The 23,118-nt window shown below is 39.0% G+C and overlaps 7 protein-coding genes across 7 annotated transcripts; 4 read left to right on the forward strand and 3 right to left on the reverse strand.

Annotated features, from left to right (window-relative positions):
* The first annotated feature begins 3,799 nt into the window (after positions 1-3,799).
* On the forward strand, positions 3,800-4,654 carry LOC139773868 (uncharacterized). The gene has a single exon (XM_071708649.1). It carries the CDS (start codon positions 3,800-3,802, stop codon positions 4,652-4,654), a length of 855 nt encoding a protein of 284 aa, XP_071564750.1.
* Positions 4,655-8,143: 3,489 nt separating this feature from the next.
* On the reverse strand, positions 8,144-8,890 carry LOC139773828 (uncharacterized). Its single transcript, XM_071708583.1, has one exon. The coding sequence runs from the start codon at positions 8,888-8,890 to the stop codon at positions 8,144-8,146; it is 747 nt and encodes a 248-aa protein (XP_071564684.1).
* Positions 8,891-10,219: 1,329 nt separating this feature from the next.
* LOC139773826 (uncharacterized) lies at positions 10,220-10,999 on the reverse strand. Its single transcript, XM_071708580.1, has one exon. The coding sequence runs from the start codon at positions 10,997-10,999 to the stop codon at positions 10,220-10,222; it is 780 nt and encodes a 259-aa protein (XP_071564681.1).
* A 1,153-nt stretch (positions 11,000-12,152) lies between these two features.
* On the forward strand, positions 12,153-12,890 carry LOC139773869 (uncharacterized). Its single transcript, XM_071708650.1, has one exon. It carries the CDS (start codon positions 12,153-12,155, stop codon positions 12,888-12,890), a length of 738 nt encoding a protein of 245 aa, XP_071564751.1.
* Positions 12,891-14,016: 1,126 nt separating this feature from the next.
* Positions 14,017-15,415, reverse strand: LOC139773827 (uncharacterized). The gene is made up of 2 exons (XM_071708581.1): positions 14,620-15,415; positions 14,017-14,495 (listed from the first exon to the last, which is right to left on the reverse strand). The coding sequence occupies exons 1-2, from the start codon at positions 15,413-15,415 to the stop codon at positions 14,017-14,019; spliced, it is 1,275 nt and encodes a 424-aa protein (XP_071564682.1).
* An 871-nt stretch (positions 15,416-16,286) lies between these two features.
* On the forward strand, positions 16,287-17,069 carry LOC139773829 (uncharacterized). Its single transcript, XM_071708584.1, has one exon. It carries the CDS (start codon positions 16,287-16,289, stop codon positions 17,067-17,069), a length of 783 nt encoding a protein of 260 aa, XP_071564685.1.
* Positions 17,069-21,089, forward strand: LOC139773832 (uncharacterized). The gene is made up of 3 exons (XM_071708586.1): positions 17,069-17,218; positions 19,900-20,408; positions 20,867-21,089. The coding sequence occupies exons 1-3, from the start codon at positions 17,069-17,071 to the stop codon at positions 21,087-21,089; spliced, it is 882 nt and encodes a 293-aa protein (XP_071564687.1).
* Positions 21,090-23,118: the final 2,029 nt, after the last annotated feature.

The following is a 23,118-nucleotide window of genomic DNA, read 5'->3' on the forward strand; positions in this document are numbered from 1 at the left end:
TCGCGGTCTTTGTCAAAACGCTTTGAATCCAGTATACGCTTTATGATTGCGTTAATTCATTCAAAAAGCAAATAGGTTTTCAAATCTATTCCACCACTGATTATAGATCCAATTTAATTACGCGCTTTAGCGAAGGCTTCGAAACCGTGCTAGATCGCAGATATTGCCACTCGGTTGGCAGTACAATAAACGCGGCTAATTGCCGACGAAATACAGTTCTAGCTGAAGGTGAGTACGATAAAAACGTGAGTTTGTTAAAAAGTACTTTCCATCACGCAAGAATGTGTCTCATTGCACATATTTCAGATCTGGTCATTGGTATAGGTGCGTTACATTCACGGGCGACTTGCATTTTGCAATTATTTATAACGAGGAAACTTTACAGATGGTTGCCCATCTCCGAGCGGAAAATCAGTTTGTTAATTGTGCGAGATAATTATCGTTAAACGCTGCACGTGACAAAGAAATATTTTGTTGTCATCGCTTCACTCAACCGTTTTCCGAAGCCTATGCGCAATCTATATCAAACGCGACTAACAAAAAGAAGATATTTAAATTCGCTGACTCTACAATTTCGTCTTTATATCGTGCGTATAATTAATTAGGCATTAAACAGAAAATATATATTTATCCATCATTAACGAGTTAAAAGACATAGCATTATTGGGCGAAAATAATCGGCTTAATTCAAAGAGTGGTGAATGCAGGCAATTAATAAATTATTTGACGTTTCGATCAATAGATATTAAGGTATGCAACGCTCTTTGTTGGTATATTTTATTTAAACATTTCGCCGCAATATGTTTCCATTATCGCGTGCAATCAAAAAGAGAATATCGTGATAGCGGATCAGCTGAAAATACCAACTGTTTGTTTGCATAAATGAGTTTAAGAGGTGAACAAAGCGAGGGGGCGCTCAAATTAGAGACTATCACTGTCAGCTCTCTCGCGGCTATCGTCGGAAAAGCTTGTACCTCGAATAGGGCTCTTGACCGTAAAATGGAAGCTATGTCGGGTGGTCCCTCCGGGTTTAAATTAGAAAACAATTTCATTAGCAGCCCAGGAGCCAGCGTAAGGTCCTTTTGTTCGCGTCGGCGTATAACCCGACGGTTTTATTCAACATGCGAGAATGCGCCACGGGTGTGGTAATGCGGAGAACAGACGGGAAGAGGAAGAAAGGAAGAAGGAAAGATGGTGCGAGGGTAAGACTTGAATGTGAGAGACAGTTCGGTCGTCGGATTGGGAGGGTCGGGACTCTAACGGTTCCATCAACTGATTGCACACCTCACAATTTAGCGACGCGGAATAGACGACGTCTGCGGCATTCGCTATTTCTTTCATTATTAACGAAATCGATAAAAAAAAAAATTATTCAACTTTAATGACATTATATCAAACAAAAGAGTTTTCTTAATTTTTGTGATTTTCCCGTCTTTGCTAAATCTCTAAATTAAAAAAAATTATTACAGATACTTACTAGAAATACTTTTTCTTTTAGTACTAAGACTAATATTAATATGAATAGGATTATAATTGGGACGCACGTCAGGTTTAATGATATGGTTGAGTATTCTAATTATGAAAATTACGCCTGGAAACTTTTCAAATCTCTACTTGTTAGCATTACTATTCTCGGGAAACGGCGCAAATCGAGCGAGAGTAAAATGCTTGATGAGTCAACGAATTATGCCGCGATTCATGAACGCTTCGCTATGCTCTTGCCCGTGCGTAAAGATTTCAATGACATTTTAGATTTTAATTAAAATCCGCGCGCCGAGCTGATTGGCCAAACAAAGAGGCGAATGATCTGGATGGTCCGCCTCGGTTCTGCTTACAAAGCAATCTTTCCATCTGAGTCGAGATCTACGGCGAATGCCACCTAATCTAATCTCCGTTACGACGCTGAGTCGAAATCGAACTTGGCAGAACCCCTGGTCTTCCCTCTGTCTGAGGAATCCTCTGTGGAAACTGGGCAGTAACCAATCTTTATCTTGATTATGCAGCGCCAACACTGAGTGAGAGCCAATCTCCAGTCGAAAGTGATTGCCAAGTAAGATCGTAAAGAATCAGAATCTATCGAGCGGTATTTCAGGCTGCGAAACGAGCCGATATTTTGGATTTGCAATGGAAATCAACATCGACGATCATTGTATCGCGATTTTCCACTCCTTGTATTTGTTATCGTGTACGTGTACATTGTCACTATGATTTTTTTATTTCATTCTGACACAATCTACCATGTTAAAAATTTTTGACAATACAGTCTGAAGTATAGTCTGCAAATTTTAGGATTCTGATCTTTGTTGTGAAATAACGTTTACCTATAGAGAATATCCCTTTCTGATTCATTAAATAGCGTCATATAATCGAGTTTCTTCTTTGGCATTAGAATTAGTGAAAGATTAAGACCACGAACGCTATTACTTTTCCCGGGTTTCGATGGTTTTTCGCGAGATCATCTAATAAAACCGTCAGAGATGCCGGAACAAATGGGTCAACAGTTAGCGAAACGACCCGCGCAACGAACGCCGCGCATGATATACGCGTCGCCGACGTCTGTAAAATTCAATAAATTGTTTTTGGTTTATGACGTTATAAATGGCGCTGTGTTTACGAGTGGCGAATTATTTATGTCGCAGAGGTAATAGAATTAATGATAAAATTAGACAGCTTATCGATGAGCTAGCGAGCGTGACGACGCACGTGCTGTGATAACAAAACGCTTCTAGGACATTCAACGCGACATATGCATATTCTATATTTGTACGTCATGACGTTAATTAAAATGATTGCGCGAGCATCTGGTAGGGTACTTAACTTCAAATATCGATTGAGGTCACGCCGGCTACGCGAGGTGTTGATCGGACGCATGCACGTGTTGGACAACGGGGAAGGGGGGGGGGAGGAGGTGCCACTTTGATTCAATATAGATATTTGGCCATTCGCGACCGGGTTCTCACGTGTATTAATTAATCACCGTCTGGAAAAAGCGAAAAACGATCAGTCACATTTTATATCGTCAGTATTCAATTACTTACTTAGCAAGCCCTGAAAACAAAGCACAAAATTTCTTTTTAAAGAAAAAAGTAAGTAAAAATATAAATGTATTATATTCTAATTATATTTATATTCTAATTAATCACGTCAAAGTCTAAAATGCAGATGTTGATTACAAATGGAAAAAGAAGTACATCGATACGAAGACGATAATGCGATTTGCTGCGGTCTAGAAATTTCCGTAGTTATTGTTCCAGCGGCAGACCGATGCTCGCGGAAAAAGTGGTAATGGAAAGTTCTTCCTGACGCCGGATACAACTTTTTGCGGAAACATTGCGTTCACGCAGTGTATCGAGATACGATTAATCAAATAAAAAAATTTACATTGTTCGGAACATTCGTTGGGAACTCATAATTTTACAAATATTATTCGGAAGAGCGTTAACGAGTCAATTTGTTATGTCACTTCGCAAGCAAGAAATCGCAATCGAGGACCGACTCGACTATTATAATATTTTAACACCCGATTGAACTCTGCGAGATAGCGCGACGGAATATTCTAGTAGAATAAACGCCATGCGCAACGATGCGAGAAAGTGTGAAACCATGTGCTTCCCCACCGCATCGGTGTCAACGGAGATTGGAATGAAATTTAGGAATACTTGCGGTTGTGCGGATGAAAGTGGACTCGGCGGAAACAGACAACCGGCGCCGTGACGGAAGTAGCTGCAGCATCGATATTTAAGTGTCAACCGTTGTAACATCGACCATCAGTCCGATCGAAACGGAGAGCGCGATCGAGATGGTGCGAAGTACGATGTTATTTCTGTCATTCATTGCAATATGTTCGCTCACGTTGCACACAACGTGTCACGCCCGAGATCTGGCCAGTGCGGAATCGCGCGTCAGCCGGCGGGATGTACGAGAAGAGAACGACGACCGTCATGTAGATCATTTAGAGCCCATCGTGGTGTCGTCACCGCTTGCAGAGACAGGTGAAACCGATCTCGAGACGGCAGCGACCAAACACAAGGGTCATCATCATGAATCTGGCGGTGGTCACAAGCATGAATCTCATCATCACGAAGATCACGGCGGAAAAGGCGAAAAGGGATACAAGAGTCATCATCATCACGACAAAGGTGACAGCGGTAAGCACGATAAGCAGCACCACTCCGGTCATCACGAAGAACACGGAGGCAAGAAGAAAGGTCATCATGATGAGCACGAAAAATACGGCGAGCATCATGAAGGCGAGAAGGGTCATAAAGGTGGAAAGTTCGGTGAAAAGAAGGGCCACAAGAAGGGTCACAAAACCAAAGGTTATCACAACAAATTCCATAAAGACGAGTACCATAAAGAACACAAATTTTACGATGACTATCATAAGGGTGGACACCACGAGAAGCATGGTGACTTCCACGGACATCACGAGAAGAAGGAAGGCCATCACAAGAAGGGCGGTCATCATCATTCTGGTTACCACGAAGATCACCACGGTAAGAAGGGCCACCTTGACAAAGGCCATCACGACGAGGAACATAAAGGTCATCACGGCAAGCACGGCCACGAGGAACATGACTCCCATCACGATTCGCACGGCAAGAAAGGCGATCACCATTCCGGAAAAAAGTATGGCTATAAGAAGGGACATTAGAATTATACGTTTAAGCATTAAGTATCAAAAAGCGATAACTCGTATAGTACAGTTACGGCTTATGTACCTGCTTCGGACAAAGTCACGCGACGATGTCGCGTGGCTGTTGTATTTTGTATCATTCTTTATATAGAGCGAACACTAACATAAAGAAAGAAATTGTTTGGAAATTGCGGCTCGTTGACTTTTCTTTCTCCTTCAAGTCTTAATGGGGCAAATAAGTTTCTCCCCCTCCAGCTCATATTTGTCCCAGCAGCTACATTATAGTCAAGACGGCAACGTGATATTACGCCTTATCGATTCTTCGCGATTTATTGCCGCCGTTTTTCTCGGCGGCCTTTTATCACTTCCCATCGGCAAACTAAAGTAATTTTGCCATTTCTTCTCGCCTTGTGCCTTCGCTTATTGACACAGATCAAGATAATAATTACGCGAGAACGAACACATTATTATTCTCAAATCATGCGAACAGAATTTTTACTCATTACAATAAGTTACTTAAAAAAAAAAGAAAGAATAACCGAGGCATATTATCGCGTTAATATCGGGTATCATTATTATCAATTCGGTTAAAAAATTGAATTTAAATATTTGTTTTGCAAGTGGTATATGGTCCGTGTCGATAAAACTTTTTCTGAAATATAAAACGACAGTTTCATTGGTTCAAGCTGGCGTGAATTAATTTATTGTAAAATTAAAAGTATTTTTCAGCGCCGCGTCTCTATTGTCGGGCAAGAGTAATATATTAGCAATTTTGCGGTATGAATTTTAATGTCACATATAGCACAGATCATTAATGCACCAATAATTGAGGTTAATCGATTGGCCAGCTGATTGAATTGATTACCGGATATTAATGTGCCGCGGGAACGCATGTTGCGAGTTGACACCGTTAAATTTGTAGGTAAATGCCACATATGCCTACATGCTACAGTGTTATCTGTAATAGTGTGCAAAATAATATTGTATTATTCATTGTAAAACATCAAAATGAAAATATAGTTTTATAATATAATACAATCGATATTATCGCGTTCAAAAACAGAGTCAAATCATATTGTCTAAATTCTATAATAATGTTTTAGAGTAACTTATTAGTCCAAATTGTATTTTCTTTCATACCATTAATTTTTTTCAGATTAAATTAAAACAGTTTAAATATTACATAAACAGTTAATTATTTTCGTAAAGAATAATGTTGACGTTGTTTTTGCATAATTAATTTTTTGTAAATTTATTTAGTTAATTACTTTGCTTTTTATTTGTCTTATATTGCCGCATTATGACTTGATCAGCCAGCGCGTGTCGTCGAAAACACATAATCGCTTAATCGCTGATATCTTCTGCAATGTATATGTATATATATATGTATAAACTCATTATTCATGATTAATTAATGATTCTAGAAAACGTTATTTAAATCTAGTTGCATTATGTATATAATTTATAAGTCTACCAATTAATTGTTTGTAAATAATAAAAACTCGCAATCTCCATACATAATTAATATTTTTGCTAAATAAAGATGTCGTTAAAAAAGATAAACTAAACAATTAATTAACATTAAATTAAAGACAAACTAAATTTTTCGATCTATTTTTCTTTGCTTCTATTTGCAGATGTTTCACATAAATAGGTTAAAACATTTACTGCCGCTAATAGTATAAAGCTTTGATTATGAACATACTTGATTATATCCGTTTTTAGCGTGATACAATGAATACACCAACAAGATGAGCTTAATCCAAATATTTAATTTAGTAGCTTACGTCAAAGGATTTCTTGCGCGGCCTCATGATGCAATTTTCATTATACGACTGTAGCAGGCAGATCATTTATTATTCGAAGGGTTACTTCAGCTTCGTGAAAATTTTATCAAAGATACGGGAGAGCTTATTTAACTAGTTTTCAACAACATTTTATTAAACAACTCTTGTTCTCCGTTGTGTTTATTCATAAAAAGAAGTTTATTGTTCTATTTTTCGCATGGATAAAAAATGCGACGTAATAATGTGAATTTTATTTCGTAAAAAATAACGACCGTTTCTTTCTGTTAAAAGCTTCTAATCCGGCAGCAATTCGGCGAAAATACAATGCAAATGTCACGTGTTTCTGAGTCTTCATTAATTTGGTCAAATGGCACGATTATTTTGGCTTCATGAAAGCACGCGAAATCGCGGAACACCGCGGTAGTACGTACTTCTTCGAGCTCGCGCGTTTCGCGCTTTTCCTTTTTTTCCCCCGCACACCCCGGAGCCACTTCAATTACATTAATTAAACCACCCACACGTGCACGCATTACAATCCGAAACAATAGCGGACCCTTTCGACGGCCGCTGGAATTGTCACACAGCGGAGCATTTCAAGTAGGTTCGTTGCCGCGTGCACATGCAATCTCCGGCGCGGAGATGGAGGCAATGGTCTCGCGCAACCCTGGCGAACACCGGCTGCATCGTACGTGGCAGTAAAGAAGTGCATAAAGTCCCGTTAATCCGTGTCCGGAGTGCCGGAATTCAATTCGGACGCACGCCGTAGAAGTGGCGATCTCATTTGCTACAGGGTGAGATCGTTAATCAAATCCGCGGCGCGATGAATACGATAGTAGGCGCCGCCGTGCGTTCTTGCTCCACCTGTTTTTACAACGAACGACGCATACGCAACGCGGCAGAAAGTGGTCGTATCGTCCAATATTATCTTGCAAAGTAAATTGAGAATGTGTGCGCTAATGAATGACGAATATTAATTAAAAATCACAGAATGTTTTTTGTATATCCCCTATACGATTTTCATGCGTATGACAGTTACAATGGCGGTGTTTCTCTTTAATTAATTATTATTTTTAAGATAATGAGCGTTCTAAACCAGTTATAGGACAGCCTCAGAAGAGTTCGCTAAACTAAATTAATATCACGGTAATACACTTTATTTATGCTGCCCGATAATGCTGATAACGGCGGATTTAATGCTGTTTATTAATATCGGAATTTGATAAATAGCTGGAGCATAGGAATTTTTATTAAAAGTGAAGATCCCCCTCTCTCTCAGGCATGCCGATAATTTACGATACTCGTAATTTGCCGATCAATAACGCATATGTCTATTTAATTGAGGAAATGTACCTTTCTGATAACTGCGTGGAAAGTTTTCATGTTAAAGAAATATAATCAATTATAAAAAAGATCTTTTTAAATTTTATAAAATAGTCATAATTTTGTAACCATTTACTCAGCTACGGTAGAATTCTGTAACTATTTAGATATTATGCATACCACGTAAATTGTGAGTATTTAAAAGAGATATGTTAAATGTGTTACTTTATTTCATATTCGATGGAGGGATGATTAACAATTAACGCAGATATAGAGTATATATTACTGAATTATTGCATAATATGAAGATAATAGGAAGAACATGAGCAGTAGGAACGAAAGCGAGTAACAGAATTCTATTTAAAAGCAGCTGGTGGTATCTCCTGAGTAGCAAGAAATTTCAATGTCCCTTCTTGTAACCCCAGTGCTTATGATCTTCGTGGCCGCCCTTCTTGCCATGATGGTGATGGTGATGATGATGCTCATCATGATCGTGGTGACCTTTATGTCCCTTATGATCATGATGATGGTGGCCTTTCTCATGGTGACCCTTCTTACCGTGATGATCCTCGTGATGATGATGGTCATGATGTCCTTTCTTAAAGTGGCCACCTTTCTTGTGTCCGTGTTCATGATGATGGCCACCGTGCTCATCGTGATGACCATGATCGTGATGTTCGTCGAAGAATTCTTTGTCTTTCTTGTATTCGTCTTTCTTCTTCACTTCGTGATGACCATGAGTGCTGTGGCCTTTGCCATAGTGTCCCTTCTCGTGGAACTTATGACCCTTCTCCCCTTTTTCGCCATGATGATGCTCCTTGTGATGACCATCGTCATGATGATGATGCTTCTTATGTCCTCCGTGGTCATCGTGGTGCCCATGATGATGCTCCTTGTGATGATGTCCTTTTTCACCCTTTCCGTGATGATGGTCGTGCTTATAACCCTTGTGACCATGGTCGCCATGTTCATGATGATGATGAGAATGATGCTCCTCCCCGCCACCATGCTCGTGATGATGACTGGCGGCTACCTGAAGATCGTCGTAATTCCTGGTAATTTCACGTGCGGTGGTCACGCAATTAGTGGCAATATAAACTGCCACAAGAATTGTTATCAGTGGCAATGCACGACGTAAAGGAAACATGATAACAATTTTATTTTAATACTCAATCTATTAGTCTATCGCACTAATAGATCTCAGCGTTTTCTAGCAGTGCAAGCTGCTGTGATGTAGCGATTCGTGGGGTGTTATTTATATTACGATTCTGGTGCAATGAGCCATCAAATTCGGCAAGAAGAAGTATATATTTATATAAATAAAAGGTGGCGGGAGAGTTCCATTTCATTTCCTCCGTTACGGTAGATTATATAGAGTCTGTTCTATTTTGTAATCTACTACTTGTTTAAAGTTATATAAATGAAATTACGTGATACTGATTAAACTTCCTATATTGATTTTCAATTGTTCACTGAACCTATGATAGAAAGTTATACTGCGTCAACCTTGCCTTTTATTGTGTAAAATCAAATATAAAAGATTAAAATATTTATATTAAAACAGCTCTGAGAGAATTTTTATTCTTATAATTCAATTCAGATTTATACATTGTTTATTCATCCTCTGCAGTCAACAGAATATGGATTATCATATATCATTTTATACATATCTATAAATAAAAAATGTTTTTTTTAACGACTTTATAGGTTTTAATTCCAAGTGCATAAAAGAACTTTGACGTTATATTGTTAATGTTCCATTAATTCTTTTAAAATATTTATTTTTAATCAAATATTCGCATTTAAATTTGATATAAAAATAGATGTTCATATAACTGTCTTTCATAATGGCCATAACATGTTATTATAGAAGTTAAGACAAGATATTTAGCGTATTCATAAAGTATTTTTCAAGATGTTGAAAATATTAACCTCTTACGCTTATCTCGATTTATATATTTATCTAGTCATATATTTATTAAAAAGAAAATTCATACGCAGTAAACTTGATTTTAACTTTTTAATATGCGAATCACATAATAATTTCTGAATGTGAAGACATAAATAAAAAAGTATATTGTGCTAATAATGAATATGTATGTATACAAATATTATAGGCATTATAAACAGTTCAAATAATTATAAAATACGATTTATATTCATGACGTTTGTATATATGAAAAACACATTTCCATTTGATAACATACAATACTATGTGTTTTGATATAAGAAATCGTAATATATTTATACTCAATATATTTAAGGTAAACCTTATAAAACTTCTATAACGGGTATACACAGGAATTATTAGGGGAAATAATGCGTTCAATCATATTTGGTATAGACATTTTAATTTCTCAATAACGAAATAAATCCATTATTCGACATCCTAAAATTAATCAACGAAAGAGCAATGAACAAATGGTGCAACAATTTATTCTGTTTGTGTCGCACTAAATTGTCAAGTTTCATATCATTAATGATGATGATGGTGACCGTGATGACCGCTCGAATAACCATGCTTTTTGCCGCCATGATGTTCACTCTTCTTTCCATGATCTTCGTGATGGTGGTGGTGCTCTTCGTGACCATGTTTGCCATGATGACCATGGTGATCTTCATCATAATGTCCTTTATCATGATGGCCCTTCTTACCGTGGTGATCTTCATGGTGGCCAGAATGATGATGTCCGCCCTTCTTGTGATGACCTTCCTTGCCATGGTGATGCTCATGATGATCGCCATGCTTTTCATGGTGGCCACCTTTATGATGATCATCGTAGAACTTGTGTTCCTTATGGAATTCATCTTTATGGGATTTATGATGATAGCCATGAGTCTTCTCGCCTTTCTTGTGACCCTTTCCATGGCCGAATTTCGACTCTTTATGGCCGTGTTCGTGCTCATGGTGGCTACCATGCTCATCATGCTCGTCGTGATGACCCTTCTTATGACCACCATGCTCGTGATGATGACCCTCATGATGTTCTTTACCATGATGGCCGTGTTCTCCCTCTTCATGATGATGATGGCCCTTATGCCCTTTATGGCCCTCTTCACCGTGTTCTCCGTGATGATGAGAATGATGCTCATGACCACCGCCATGTTCGTGATGATGGCCATGGTGATGATGATGAGTACCGGCCACCTCCAAATCTCCTCTCATACTCCGAACATCTCGCGCCGAAGATATAGCGATGACCGTGCATATCACAGCCAATCCCAGAAACAAGCATGGACCTACGTATTTAGCCATGTTGGAACTCTGTATAGAACCAACAAGTGCAATTGACTGCCAATAATCTTTAAAGCAAAGCTTATATACCTGCGGTTCCACCAACGCTTTGTACGTAATCGCTTTCGTTCCTCTTGTTCGAACACAATATAGCACTCGTATTTCGTAAAACATTTGTTCGTACTGTGTATTATTGCTTGAATGCGCTATTAGTTATACAGAACCATTGTCAATCTTGGATTACTTAACAGACTCGATATTAAGTAGAAAGTTAGAGAGAGAGAGAGAGAGAGAGAGAGAGAGAGAGAGAGAGGGAAAATAGAAAACTAAAATATATGCGATTATATCGTGTTATCTAATTTATAATTTAAAACTATACCAAAACTCGTTAAAAAATATAGAGTAAATTGCAAAATATGTAATATACATACGTATAATGTAAGAAAATATTAGTCTTTTATAAATATGTAAAAACGAAACTTTACAACTCTAGGAATCAAATTAGTTTAAATATAAATAATGCGTCTATTAGTTAGACGAGCTTAAAATAATCGAGTTAATGCAGAATTTATCAATAAATAAACAAAAGCTATCTTTCAATTTAACGGTTGACGACCAGTGAAACGAGATGCACAGCAGAACGATTTACCGTCTTTCATTCATAACTGTTCAATTTATTTCCGGCATTAATCGAAGCATTTTTTTTATTGTACTTCGCTTATACTCAATGGCAATGTCCGGTCATATATATTACACCCCCATGCGTTTATCTCCAAATATATTAATCATATAAATTTTCGCCCGTTGAATTAAAGCTATTGGAAATCACCGTGTCGCCGTTCGGTTAAAAAAGGATAAAAACGCGTTATTTAGGTTCTACAAACGTATAATAGTTTGGTAAGCAGGGTAACGATTTCAGTAATATTACATAACGACCTAAGCGACTGTCGCGGACTCACTGAAATCCGCATTACAATTTAAACAGGTTAAGGAGATATTACTTTCGCAACGACCTAATGAGCCAAGAAAGAACTCTGGCTACTCTCATATCGATTATCCTGCGGTCGATATATAATCCGAGCGGGGCGACTAGCTTAATCATACCTACCGATCACAGCGACCAAGTCAAATATCTCTCGTTGTTACTGAATCAAACGAGAATAAACACGGCACGATGAGCAGATTGGCGGCGATCTGCCTGCTGGCAGTATGTATCGCCTCTCATTGCGTGATCTTCGCACGCGAGATCAGCAGGACACATTACGACGATCTACAGGTAGCCGCTACTCACCATCATCATGAGAGCGGCCATGGCGGAGAGCATCATTCCGGTCACCACCATGAACATGGCGGGAAAGGCGACGAAGGCTACAAGTCGGAGCACCATCATGAAAAAGGAGAAAAGGGACATCACGACAAAGAAGGCCATTCCGGGCATTATCACGAGGATGAAGGCCATAAGAAACATCATCATCACGATGATGGCTATTATGGCGAACACCACAAGGGCGAGAAAGGAGAGAAGGGTCACAAATTCCACGAGAAAGGGCACTACGGTAAAGGCCACAACACAAAGGGCCATCACGAGGTTCACAAACTCGACGAGTTTAAGAAGGATAAGGAATTCCACGACGAACATCATGATCATGGTCACCATGAGGAACATGGTGGTCATCATCATGAACACGGACACAAAAAAGGCGGCCACTTTAAGAAAGGGCATCATGACCATCATCATCACGAGGATCATCATGGCAAGAAGGGTCATCATGAGAAAGGACATCACCATCATGATCATAAGGGTCACAAAAGCCATGGCGGACACGACGAGCATCATCATCACCATCATCATCATGGCAAGAAAGGCGGTCATGAAGACCATAAGCACTGGGGATTCAAAAAGGGACATTAACAAATATACGGATATGCGGAGAATTATAATTTCGTTGCTATTACTTGTTGAGATGCGTTGGTTGACTGCCACGTTGCATTAATTATTGTACGTTACGACGGACAAAATAAATCTTTTTCAGTAGATATATTATATTTTTATGTATTATCTCATATATGTATTATGTCATTTCGCTGCAAAATGCGATCTGTGTTTATTAAGTCATAATTTTTTTCCACTACGTTTTCTGTAAATGTGCAATAGCTTGCATTAATCAAACCCTTATACCACTATAGACGTATACTGGACGTAAAATAAAATTTGAATTATTTCTGCGACCGTAACGTGTGTCGCGAAATCAGTAACTGTCGTAATAATTCAGTTGAGTTTCATGTTTTGTGCTATATCAGTCACGCTTCTGCGGTGTAGCAGCTGTCACAAGAAAATATGGCCGCTCGTTACATACTATTTCCATAAAACAATAGTATCGGCCAGTTACCGCATTCAGTGGTGCAATTGACAAGGTTTTATATCTGTTTTATCAAGCGTTACTTGAGAACTACATATTTTTAATATCAACGATCTAAGTTAAAATAATTGAATTAATTCCTGATATCCCTACACTGTTAAATATTAAAGGATAAAATTTAAACTAATATCTTAAGTTAAATAATTACCATGTGTGTCGAAATTCATTATTTTAACATAAAACAATACTATTTTAACTCCATTTGGTTTAGTTAAATTAACGACATATTGAGCAGGAGCAATGACAACTAATAGGAATAATAAAAAGTGACTCAAATTGAGCATAATTTGACACTACGAATTTAACAGTATATTGCATAACTCGATTATGCAAAAAATATAAAAATTAATATTATAATAACCACGTCATATATATCATCAAATAATTACATTATTCTTCGATGCTAGTATTTCAATTATGTTTTTGATGATAATTCCAACTATAATATAACAATATAATTCACGAATAATGTTACGTGAGGTAAACGTATATTAAAAACCTGCATCATAAAAATGTAATTATAATCTTTTTTTTCTCTTTATTGCATGTTATAAATGACAATTAATATAAAAGAGCATATAAAACTACATTAGCATTAAATACATGTTCAAATTAATGTCAATCAACTTTGTCGTACTCATGCTTCTTAGTTAAACGCGTGCCTTCGTCGGAGCCATAATTTTCGTAATTGTTATGAAAAGAATTTTCACCTTTTTTCTTATTGTAACCCTGATCGCGGTTCTGTATATGCCCTTTATCGTAAAACCCTTTTTTTCCATTATTTTCATTATCAAACCCGGATACGTGATGTCCACCTTTTTTGAAATTGCCCTCGGCAGCGTTATGGTGCTCGTCAGCAATGAAGTGCTTGTCGAAATAACCTTTCTTGTGATTCTCATCATAGAAATCGGTATGTTCTTTATATTCATCCTTGTGGTAGACTTTATGAAAGCCGCTGGTCTTTTGTCCCTTTTTGTGGTACGATGTTTGCCCATAGCTGCTACCCTTCTTACCACTCTCAGTTTCATCGTAGCGTCCATAATTTCCGGCTACGTCGCTGTGCCCTTTTTTGTGCCCAGTTTCGATATCATAATGTTCTGAAAGATCCAGCAAAAAGTAACATCTCACTTGGAATAAATACATTTATGCAAAAATATACATGTTTAAACGCGTATCGAGGAAATCAATGCACGTCTGTTGAAAAAATAAACAAAGCTCCACCTTGCTGCCTGCTTTTATCGTGCTGTCCGCGTTCACCCACGTCAAATTCCACTTGTTTGTTGTACCCTTTGTCGCCCTTTTCTCCATGAGCGGAATTCTGCGCGGCCGAATACTTTTCACCATGTTCGAGCGAAACGTCGATATCTGAACGAGATTTGTCGAGGCCGTGAATAGGATGGGTTACTATAAAATCAACTGCTTTTTCGCGACTTTCAGGCACATGACTTTTTCCCTCTTTTTTATCGCCGTCCTCATCGTTGTCATAATCGTCGTCCTCATTCTCCTCATCATCGCTTCTTTTATCGACATTTTTATCCGTTTCGCGTGGTTTAAATGCTTTAGGCGCATAATACGGTGCACGTGCAGCCAGTTTAGACGGCTCAAGCGGTTGCGCGTATTTCGCTAATTGGCCCACGCCATAATTAATGAATCCATCGCGCCGGTAAGGCTGGCGCGTTACGTACGGTACAATTTCGTGCTTCGCAGTCGCATACGCGAGCAGAACGGGTTCGTGCGACGACGCAGTTTCAGAAACGGCGGGCGCAACAGGTGCAGGACTGCCGACGATGTAATGCACTGGCGCCGGTGCATGGTAGTAACGTCCGCTTCCGTGATTGGTATACCGCATGTACAAGACCGGAAGACCCCCCTGCTGATTGTACGCATACCCGCTCGCAGAGGTCTCGAGGTCGGCCATTCTCATCTTAGAGACCATCATATGTGCTGTCCTCGTCGATGACGCACCATTGCCGGGTATACCGGCGAACAGCACGGCCATCACCAAACTCGCAATCATGTTAACGCAAATCCCTCGCCCTCGTAAACACACCACGCCGGATAATAATCGTTATTACGTCTCGTGGCCGAATTGTCCGACACTGTTGTATCCGTTTGTCAGCGTTATCGCTTTATATACGCACGCTAGAAGGACAAGTTAATCCTGCCATCGTGTAAGTGACACACTGTTTAACGACATCGACAGTTTCATGGTCGCGTCGGTGCTTCAAATGCAGAGCGCATTATTAACGGTGTATTTCTTTCGCCACGACATTAGTCAATATCCCGTTGGGGTTGCGTAATAATTCAATGAAGAATTCCTCATCGATCGAATCCACGGAAGGTATATCCGGAGCAGTTTAAGTCGAGGTTCTCGGCCGCGAAAAAATAAAGTTACGAAACTAACGATCATTCGATTTCTTTTGTACGAATTGCAAGGAATATCTAGTATTTCACAACATTTCTGCTCTCTGAAACTGCGATCTAATCCCACGAGTTTACTTTGCATCACTGATTGACTAGTACCGTAAACCGCCGTTGATCTTGAATTGTGGCTATACGCTACGCTAGATACGCTAAGGCCATGTGAAATCGATGGTCTTCGGTTCGGCCGAGCGATTGTCGTGCAATATAAAAGAGCTGGTATTATTGCGCGATTATTACAGTACTTGCCGGCGCGTTGCCACATTAAAAGCCCCTCTGTCTCGTGCCTGGTCTAATTATCGAAGTAGATACATATAATTCGAACAAATTCGTGGACTAAATTGGACTACCCGGGCTGCTAAGCAACGGGGACATCCACAAAACAAATGAAGATCTATGCAGGATGGTATGTAGCTTGCGCCGTGCTCTGCGTTTGCGCGTATCCGTCGAGGGACCGACTTAACGAGATGTACATTAGCAGCACGTTCAATCCAAAATCAATAGCTAATGGCTATGGCTTCGAAAAGCAGCTATCCGCGACTAAATTGTTTGAGATCCTCGAAGATAGTGAAGAGTTTGAGGAGACAGGACCGTCGACGATGAGAGCGATCGTTACGAGGGCAAAGAGCAACCCGGTCTTGCTACCCTTGATTATAGAACCTGAAGCGGAAATGTTACCGGTTGGTTATAAGGGCGTGAAGTCGCCTGGGGTCACCCACATGGAGTTTGCGTTTGCGAAACCGCAAACCAGATTAAAAGGTCGCAAAAGTGCGACATTAAGAGCTTCGGTGACGGACGACGGGAACTCCGGTAAATCCGGCGGATTTAATCGAGATAACGACGCACATTACGCCGCGTCGAAGCATGAGACACAAGTCGCAAGAGATGATCGCGGTACCGACAGCCTCGTCGTTTTCGAAGTAGGTGCAAAGGGCGACACGAGAAAGGAGAACGAGAAGACGGAGCATGCCGAAGACGCCGGCACGAGTAAGAGCCATTCCAAAAACGAGGATCGTGCGAAGAATCATAAAGAAGAAGTCGTGAAAGAGAACGGAGCTACCCACGAGATCAGAGATGGTCGTGAGAAGGCTCGTAACACCGCCGGATATCGCAACGTTTATCATAAAGATGAGTTCAAAAAGGACGCTGATTTCTACAGTAACGGGCGTCAGGGTGGACACTTTGAGAAGCACGGTCGATACGGCGAAAAACACGCCGCTGCTGAAGGCAAATACGAAAGGCAAGACTAATGGTTCCAGATTCGAGGTGGAAGCCAACCAGCAGAGGAAGTTCGAAGAAAAGACGAGAGACAACCGAGAAGCCCAAGGTCACTCTAAGACGGACTCCTCGGGAACTTGAGTGGATTCATAAAGCAGACAGGCTTAACGAAAGGTTGAAAGTTTGCTTTCAGCAACGACGGCCCAAGTTAACATATATGATACCCGCGTGAGTTACAATTGTACAGTAGTCGTTAATTCAGAGATAAATACAAAAATATTCGGACAAATGTACATTATTCAAATATTTAATGCGCATGCATTTATCGTATTTTACCTCATATTTTTCATATTTGCACACACGTTGCGCGTTTAGTAAAATATATAAAATTATATAAACGTAAATTCTCTCTGTTCTTTCTCACATTTTTATATTTACTCGTTGATTTTTTTTACAATAAATCGATTGAAGACAAACATATTATTTGTTATTTTAATATTACCGCAGTTTTATAATTTCTTTTCCTAGCTCGATAATGTTTTTATTACATTTATTATTTTGTCGATTTTTTACCTCTCTCGACATAAAATTTTTTTAATTATAAGCAATCATAATTGGAGACTCGGCAATAAATTTAATTTTATGCTTTCTCCAATTTATCATAACGCAGCGATCCCAGTTTTATTTACGCACCCGATACTGATGATCGAACATGACTCAACGATAATCGCATTCGGCCAGCGGACGGTTAATGGATATTAAACAATACTCGCATTATTGTGCCGATAAATTGCAACCACTCTTTCGCGAGTGGTCCTGCCGCAAAATGAGAATCAAGGCACATAATTGATACATATACGAGTCGTATTTCCCCCACATTCTCATTGCGGGCGAGCGCACACCGGGGTCCGCGAGGGCATTCCACTTCGGTAACGTATACCTATCGGTCTCGTACCAACTCCGCTGTAGTCTGACTATACGATATATGTATAAAGCCCGCATCCCCTTCGTGGCTCAGTGAGCTCGGGTTCCCCGCATTCATCAACAATAAGCCGCAGCACCTACCGTCCTCGCATACGTATCTGCGAGTACCACCTTATATACGTACGTGTGTATATTCGCGCGTAGCTACGACCCTTTCATACACACGCCGTCAATGCGTATATACGTGCACGCACGCGATGCTTGTATTATATATGTATCTGCCGGTTTATGTACACGGTGTATATAAAGGTGCATGTATATCGGAAGCGGTGGAACGCGGCGCGAATACATAAATCAGATGCCGCTCTGCAGGCTGCCACCCATATCACTTCGTACAACGGCCATGAATGAATAGAGCCGTGTTTGAGTTATCGTCCGACCTGGTCTTCCAGAAACTGCGGAACGCCGGCGTTAAGTTTTACCGCCCGGAATGCTTCTTAATGGAAGTAAAACGCGAACCCGTTCTCCTTTAACTGTTGCATTGAATTTCTGTAGAATTTGACGTGAAATTCAAACAAAGTAACAATGAACGTTATCTAATTACATAAATTGCTTTATTTCGGTATTTTGTTCGTAGTTCAATAAATGTTCTCGCGAAACCTCGACGCGTTACGTAACGAACGTCAGCTCTCGGATAATTTACGTCAAAGAAGTAGATCTGACAGTTTGCCTCGACGGCGACGTTTTACCCCGAGAAGAAATGCAATTTATCTTCTGATAATCTCCAATCCTTCGAAAGCGGACGTTCGCTTCGTATCTTGCTCTCCTTCCTTTTTATTTGACCGTCGCACGTCCGATGCGCTCGTGCGATTCTCCGAGAACGCCTGATTTCGGGGATCTGATCGCTTTTCCGCGATAGTTTATTGTCACCCGTTTATCTTCACTGTGAGAAAAACCTTAGCAGTGAAACAGCAGGAAAAGTCTACCAAAAACCACATTCTGGAGGCGTTTGTTTCGCAATTTGTGAATAACATGAAGTACGCAATTATCATTTTAAAAAAAGTGACAGAAAAGCGTGGAGTATATATCGTAGAGAAGCGTAGAAACGTAAATAATATATTTAATTTATCATCAAACACGTGTAGTCTCACGAGTTATCATTTATTATTAACGTGCCAACGCCAAAAAGATCTAAATAAAGGGCTTTCGGCTTTATGCCGCTCGTATTATATTTCATATCGCATACATAAATAAACGAACCTAAAAATAAGGAAAATGGAAAATCACACGTAAAATATCAATTGACGTCAATTCGGCAAATCTATTGTGGAATGTATACAGAGACGAGGTGTGTTGCATAATTTAATAAAGAGTTGCCAAACGGAGTAGGCATTTACGGAGTATATATTTTAAGAGAGGTCACCGTGTGGCAAAAATATGATATCGATTTTGTCAAGATTGATTTGCCCAGTTGCAAGATGCGTGATATACGAATCGCATCTTAGCATATTTAGAAATCGAGAATATTATTTGCGCATTGCGATGCGAAATTATACCGTAAGTGCTTCATGAGAAATCTATATTTCATAGAAATGACAGTATACGCTATATATAATGCAAATTTTAACAAATATTTGCTTAATCTGTAAAATAAATTGTAAGTTAAATTCTACGAGTGCTAGTTTTACATTTTCTACAAGATACTCATTGAAAAGGCTAAATACTCAAATTCTTCATGTCTGATTTATATTTACTATCAAAGCAAAATTTCATATTATGGGCCAATTCCTTTTAGTGACACAAGTCGACACAAACATCGTTCTATCCTTCTTGGCATTCAATGAATAACAAAGACAGAACGACACTTGTGTCGACTTGTGTCACTAAAAGGAATTGGCCTTATATATACATGTACATATACATATATATATGTAATAGAATCGACCAGATACAATTTACAAGACACGACTAGCTTTTCCGGTGGACTACGACAGAGTGATGACTTTCATGAGCGATGCGTTCTATAAGGACGACCCAACCATGGTGAACATTGGTTTGGACGAACAGGAGCCCGCGCCGTCATTGCTAAAACTTATGTACAATGAGCTCCGAGAGGGTATGACGATAATTGCTGAGGGAGAGGACAATTGTATTGTAGGTGCCGCGGTGAACGGTGGCTCCTGTCCTTGGGATCCCGACAAGTTCGTCGAGTTCGCTAGATGTTGCGAATGCGGACCGACCCGCGACGTGATCGAGTTCGAGGCTTACGTGACCAGCAAGCCGAATCTCTGGGAGCGCTATTGCGTTCTCAAGATCTTCGAGTGCAGCTATCTCGCGGTCAGGCCGGACTTCCGGAACCGGGGTATTGCTAGAAAGCTCGTGCTAGATAGCTGGTATCTTGCGCGCGATTGTGGCTATCGATTGTTCCGTGTTGACTGCAGTAATAGGTGAGTCCAACTGGGCTGACCGTGGAATTCTGGTTAGGCTACAGGCGCGTAAGGAATGCGAGTCGTTTCGGCGCGGTTCGCTCGCCTCGGCGGGATCTTGAGTAATTTTCGCGACGGGTCGCGTCAACGAGAAAGATCGTCCGACTCTATCCGTCCGTATATCACACGTTCAGCGTAACTGTTACCTTGTAATTCAAACTGCCTGGAGAGCTCGAGACAGCCGACGTATGGCTTCGTGTCGTATTAAAAGAATAACGATCGCATTAATTAGGATTATCATAGCATGCGATGATTTGAAGCATTTCTCAGCGTATGAGCGTGTTATTCGATACGAAACATTATCTATCGTCTCCTTGCAGTCATACGTTACGCGAATAGGATCGCAACGTACAAAATTAAATTGACAGATTCACACAGATATTAATCTGAAGTCTGATAGCCTATCACATCCGTTACAGATATATCGCACAGATCGCGGAAGGTTTTGGATGGAAACGAGTATGCACAATACCTTTTCATGAATATGTAAAGGATGACAAACTCGTTTTTAAGCATATTAAGGAGCCACATACCGAAGTGCAGATTTACATTGATCAAGTTACATTTTGCAAGGATTATTGTCCACCTTACAACAAATGTAAAATAACATCAGCGCCAAAAATATCTAAAAAGAATAGCTAATATTGCATTGACAATTATACCTGCATATAAGCTTTAGTCGCCTCATCAATAAAACATTAATAAATATTTTATAGAAATGTCATACTGTGTATGTTCATATCATAAACCTAGCATTTTGTGTCTTGTACCCTAGTCGTATTGTGAGAATAATTTGTAAGGAAATTTATACATTTTAAGTATAATGTACTATTTTCTTCGTACGATTTCAAATTGCTAAAGTAAATGTTTATAATCCAGTAGTTAATTACATACGTATGTATTCCCTATTAGAAAATAAATTATAATAAAAAGGTACATCGTGACAATAAAGCGCCAGTATACCTATGCCTCCGTAGTCTGAAACGAAGTTTTTCTTCACTTTGATGACATACATCGATTTCACAAGTACTAATCCCGACAGTTGAGCTTATTGGAATAGTCTGTCAGAGCCGAGAACAGTGATTGATGAGTTCAACGGTAGCTTATCCCGCGAGGAAACTCCTTTGAGTACGATTGAATAATACATAGCGGCGCGCAAATGAAATTCCCGATATTTGACTTCTAAGCTCTACCTCTCGAACGAAAGCCCGGCGGCGAAACTTCTGCTGCCTGCGAAATTACGATTGCTCGGAGTTGCGAGTGTACCGTACTCGGTTCCCAAATTTAAGCGGAAAGAGACGGATTCTCTTTTGCGTCTGGAACGTCTATCGAGTCTTCCCGAAGGGGATTCCATAGAATCCGTAATTGCCTGCCAAACAGGACTAGGCCATTCACCGATAAACTACCGCCATAAAACACTAATGATCTGTGGAACGAATTCTATCGTGTGTACGCAAGGTAAAACTAAAGTGTGTTTGAAAATGATAATAGAATTGTCGGCCTGGGATAATATATCGCCAATTACGTCAACTCATTTGTGAAACAATTTAGGACAGACATTGATCATCCATGATCTGTTGTTACTAAACCTATGTAAAATAAGTAGACCAAAGTATTATCCTCAAACTCCGAGCAACAATAACAAACCAATGAAAATTAAAAAAAAATGTTTAGACAATGCAATATTCATAAATGTTTCGTTTAACTTATAATAACCAATTGCATAAATTTTTCATACATTTTCATGACTAATCATAAAAAAAATTATAAACTAAACATATGATTATATTGTAAGAAATTCATAAAAGTATATTGTATAAAGAACCTAAATTATATAAAGAATCTGCTATTATCTGATCGTTTTTGTATAATATTTCACAGTTATGTTCGATTATACTTAAAAAGTTACAATTTATATCTTTCAATTGTCAACGTAAACGCGTAATACAAAACTTGGATTGTTAATCTAACTAAAGAAAACAAATTGGAAAGTTCATAAATACAATACAACTGTGATAGCTTATTAAACAAAATTGCTCGTAAAGGTAATATTTACTTTTAAAATTATTTCGCTAATTTCTAACTTAAATAGAAACTTGTTTCCACCAAGCTCTTCAATACATTCGCGACATTGTAAACGATAATGTATTATCATAATACAAAATGCCTACAACATAATTTGTTAAGAATTCGTGAAAGTTAGATACATCATCATCCTCGTACAGACAAATTCGTTTTCTATAATGCATATGATAAGGTCGCCACAACAATTTGTTTCTATTTGAGATTGAGTTTCGTAATTATTGTTCACTGCATTAATCGTTATAAAATTAAATCTTCCATGATTGTATCATAAATTGCCTTCAGCATTAAATGGAGATAAAACGGATAAATTGCTGATAAAAAGGAAAGCGCCGGAAGTGATTCTCGTCCTAGATTTCCTGTCAGACCAGTTTCTTACGTAACATTCCGATTTTTAAGTCAGAATTTATATAAAAATTGGAATTTTTGAAAGATCTAAATATCTCACAATGCTATTGTGTAAGATTTTTATTTCAAATGTAGGTATTCTCCTCTAAGCGCATCTATATGCATGAAAAAAAATTTCGTCAAGTATAACATTTATTTTTACTAAAATAAATACATATATATGTGTAGTAAGCATATAGAT

Source organism: Temnothorax nylanderi, unplaced genomic scaffold (genome assembly GCF_030848795.1).
Source record: "Temnothorax nylanderi isolate EJ_2023f unplaced genomic scaffold, tnyl_v1.0 TNYL_tig0070_pilon, whole genome shotgun sequence".
In the NCBI taxonomy this organism is placed as follows: domain Eukaryota; kingdom Metazoa; phylum Arthropoda; class Insecta; order Hymenoptera; family Formicidae; genus Temnothorax; species Temnothorax nylanderi.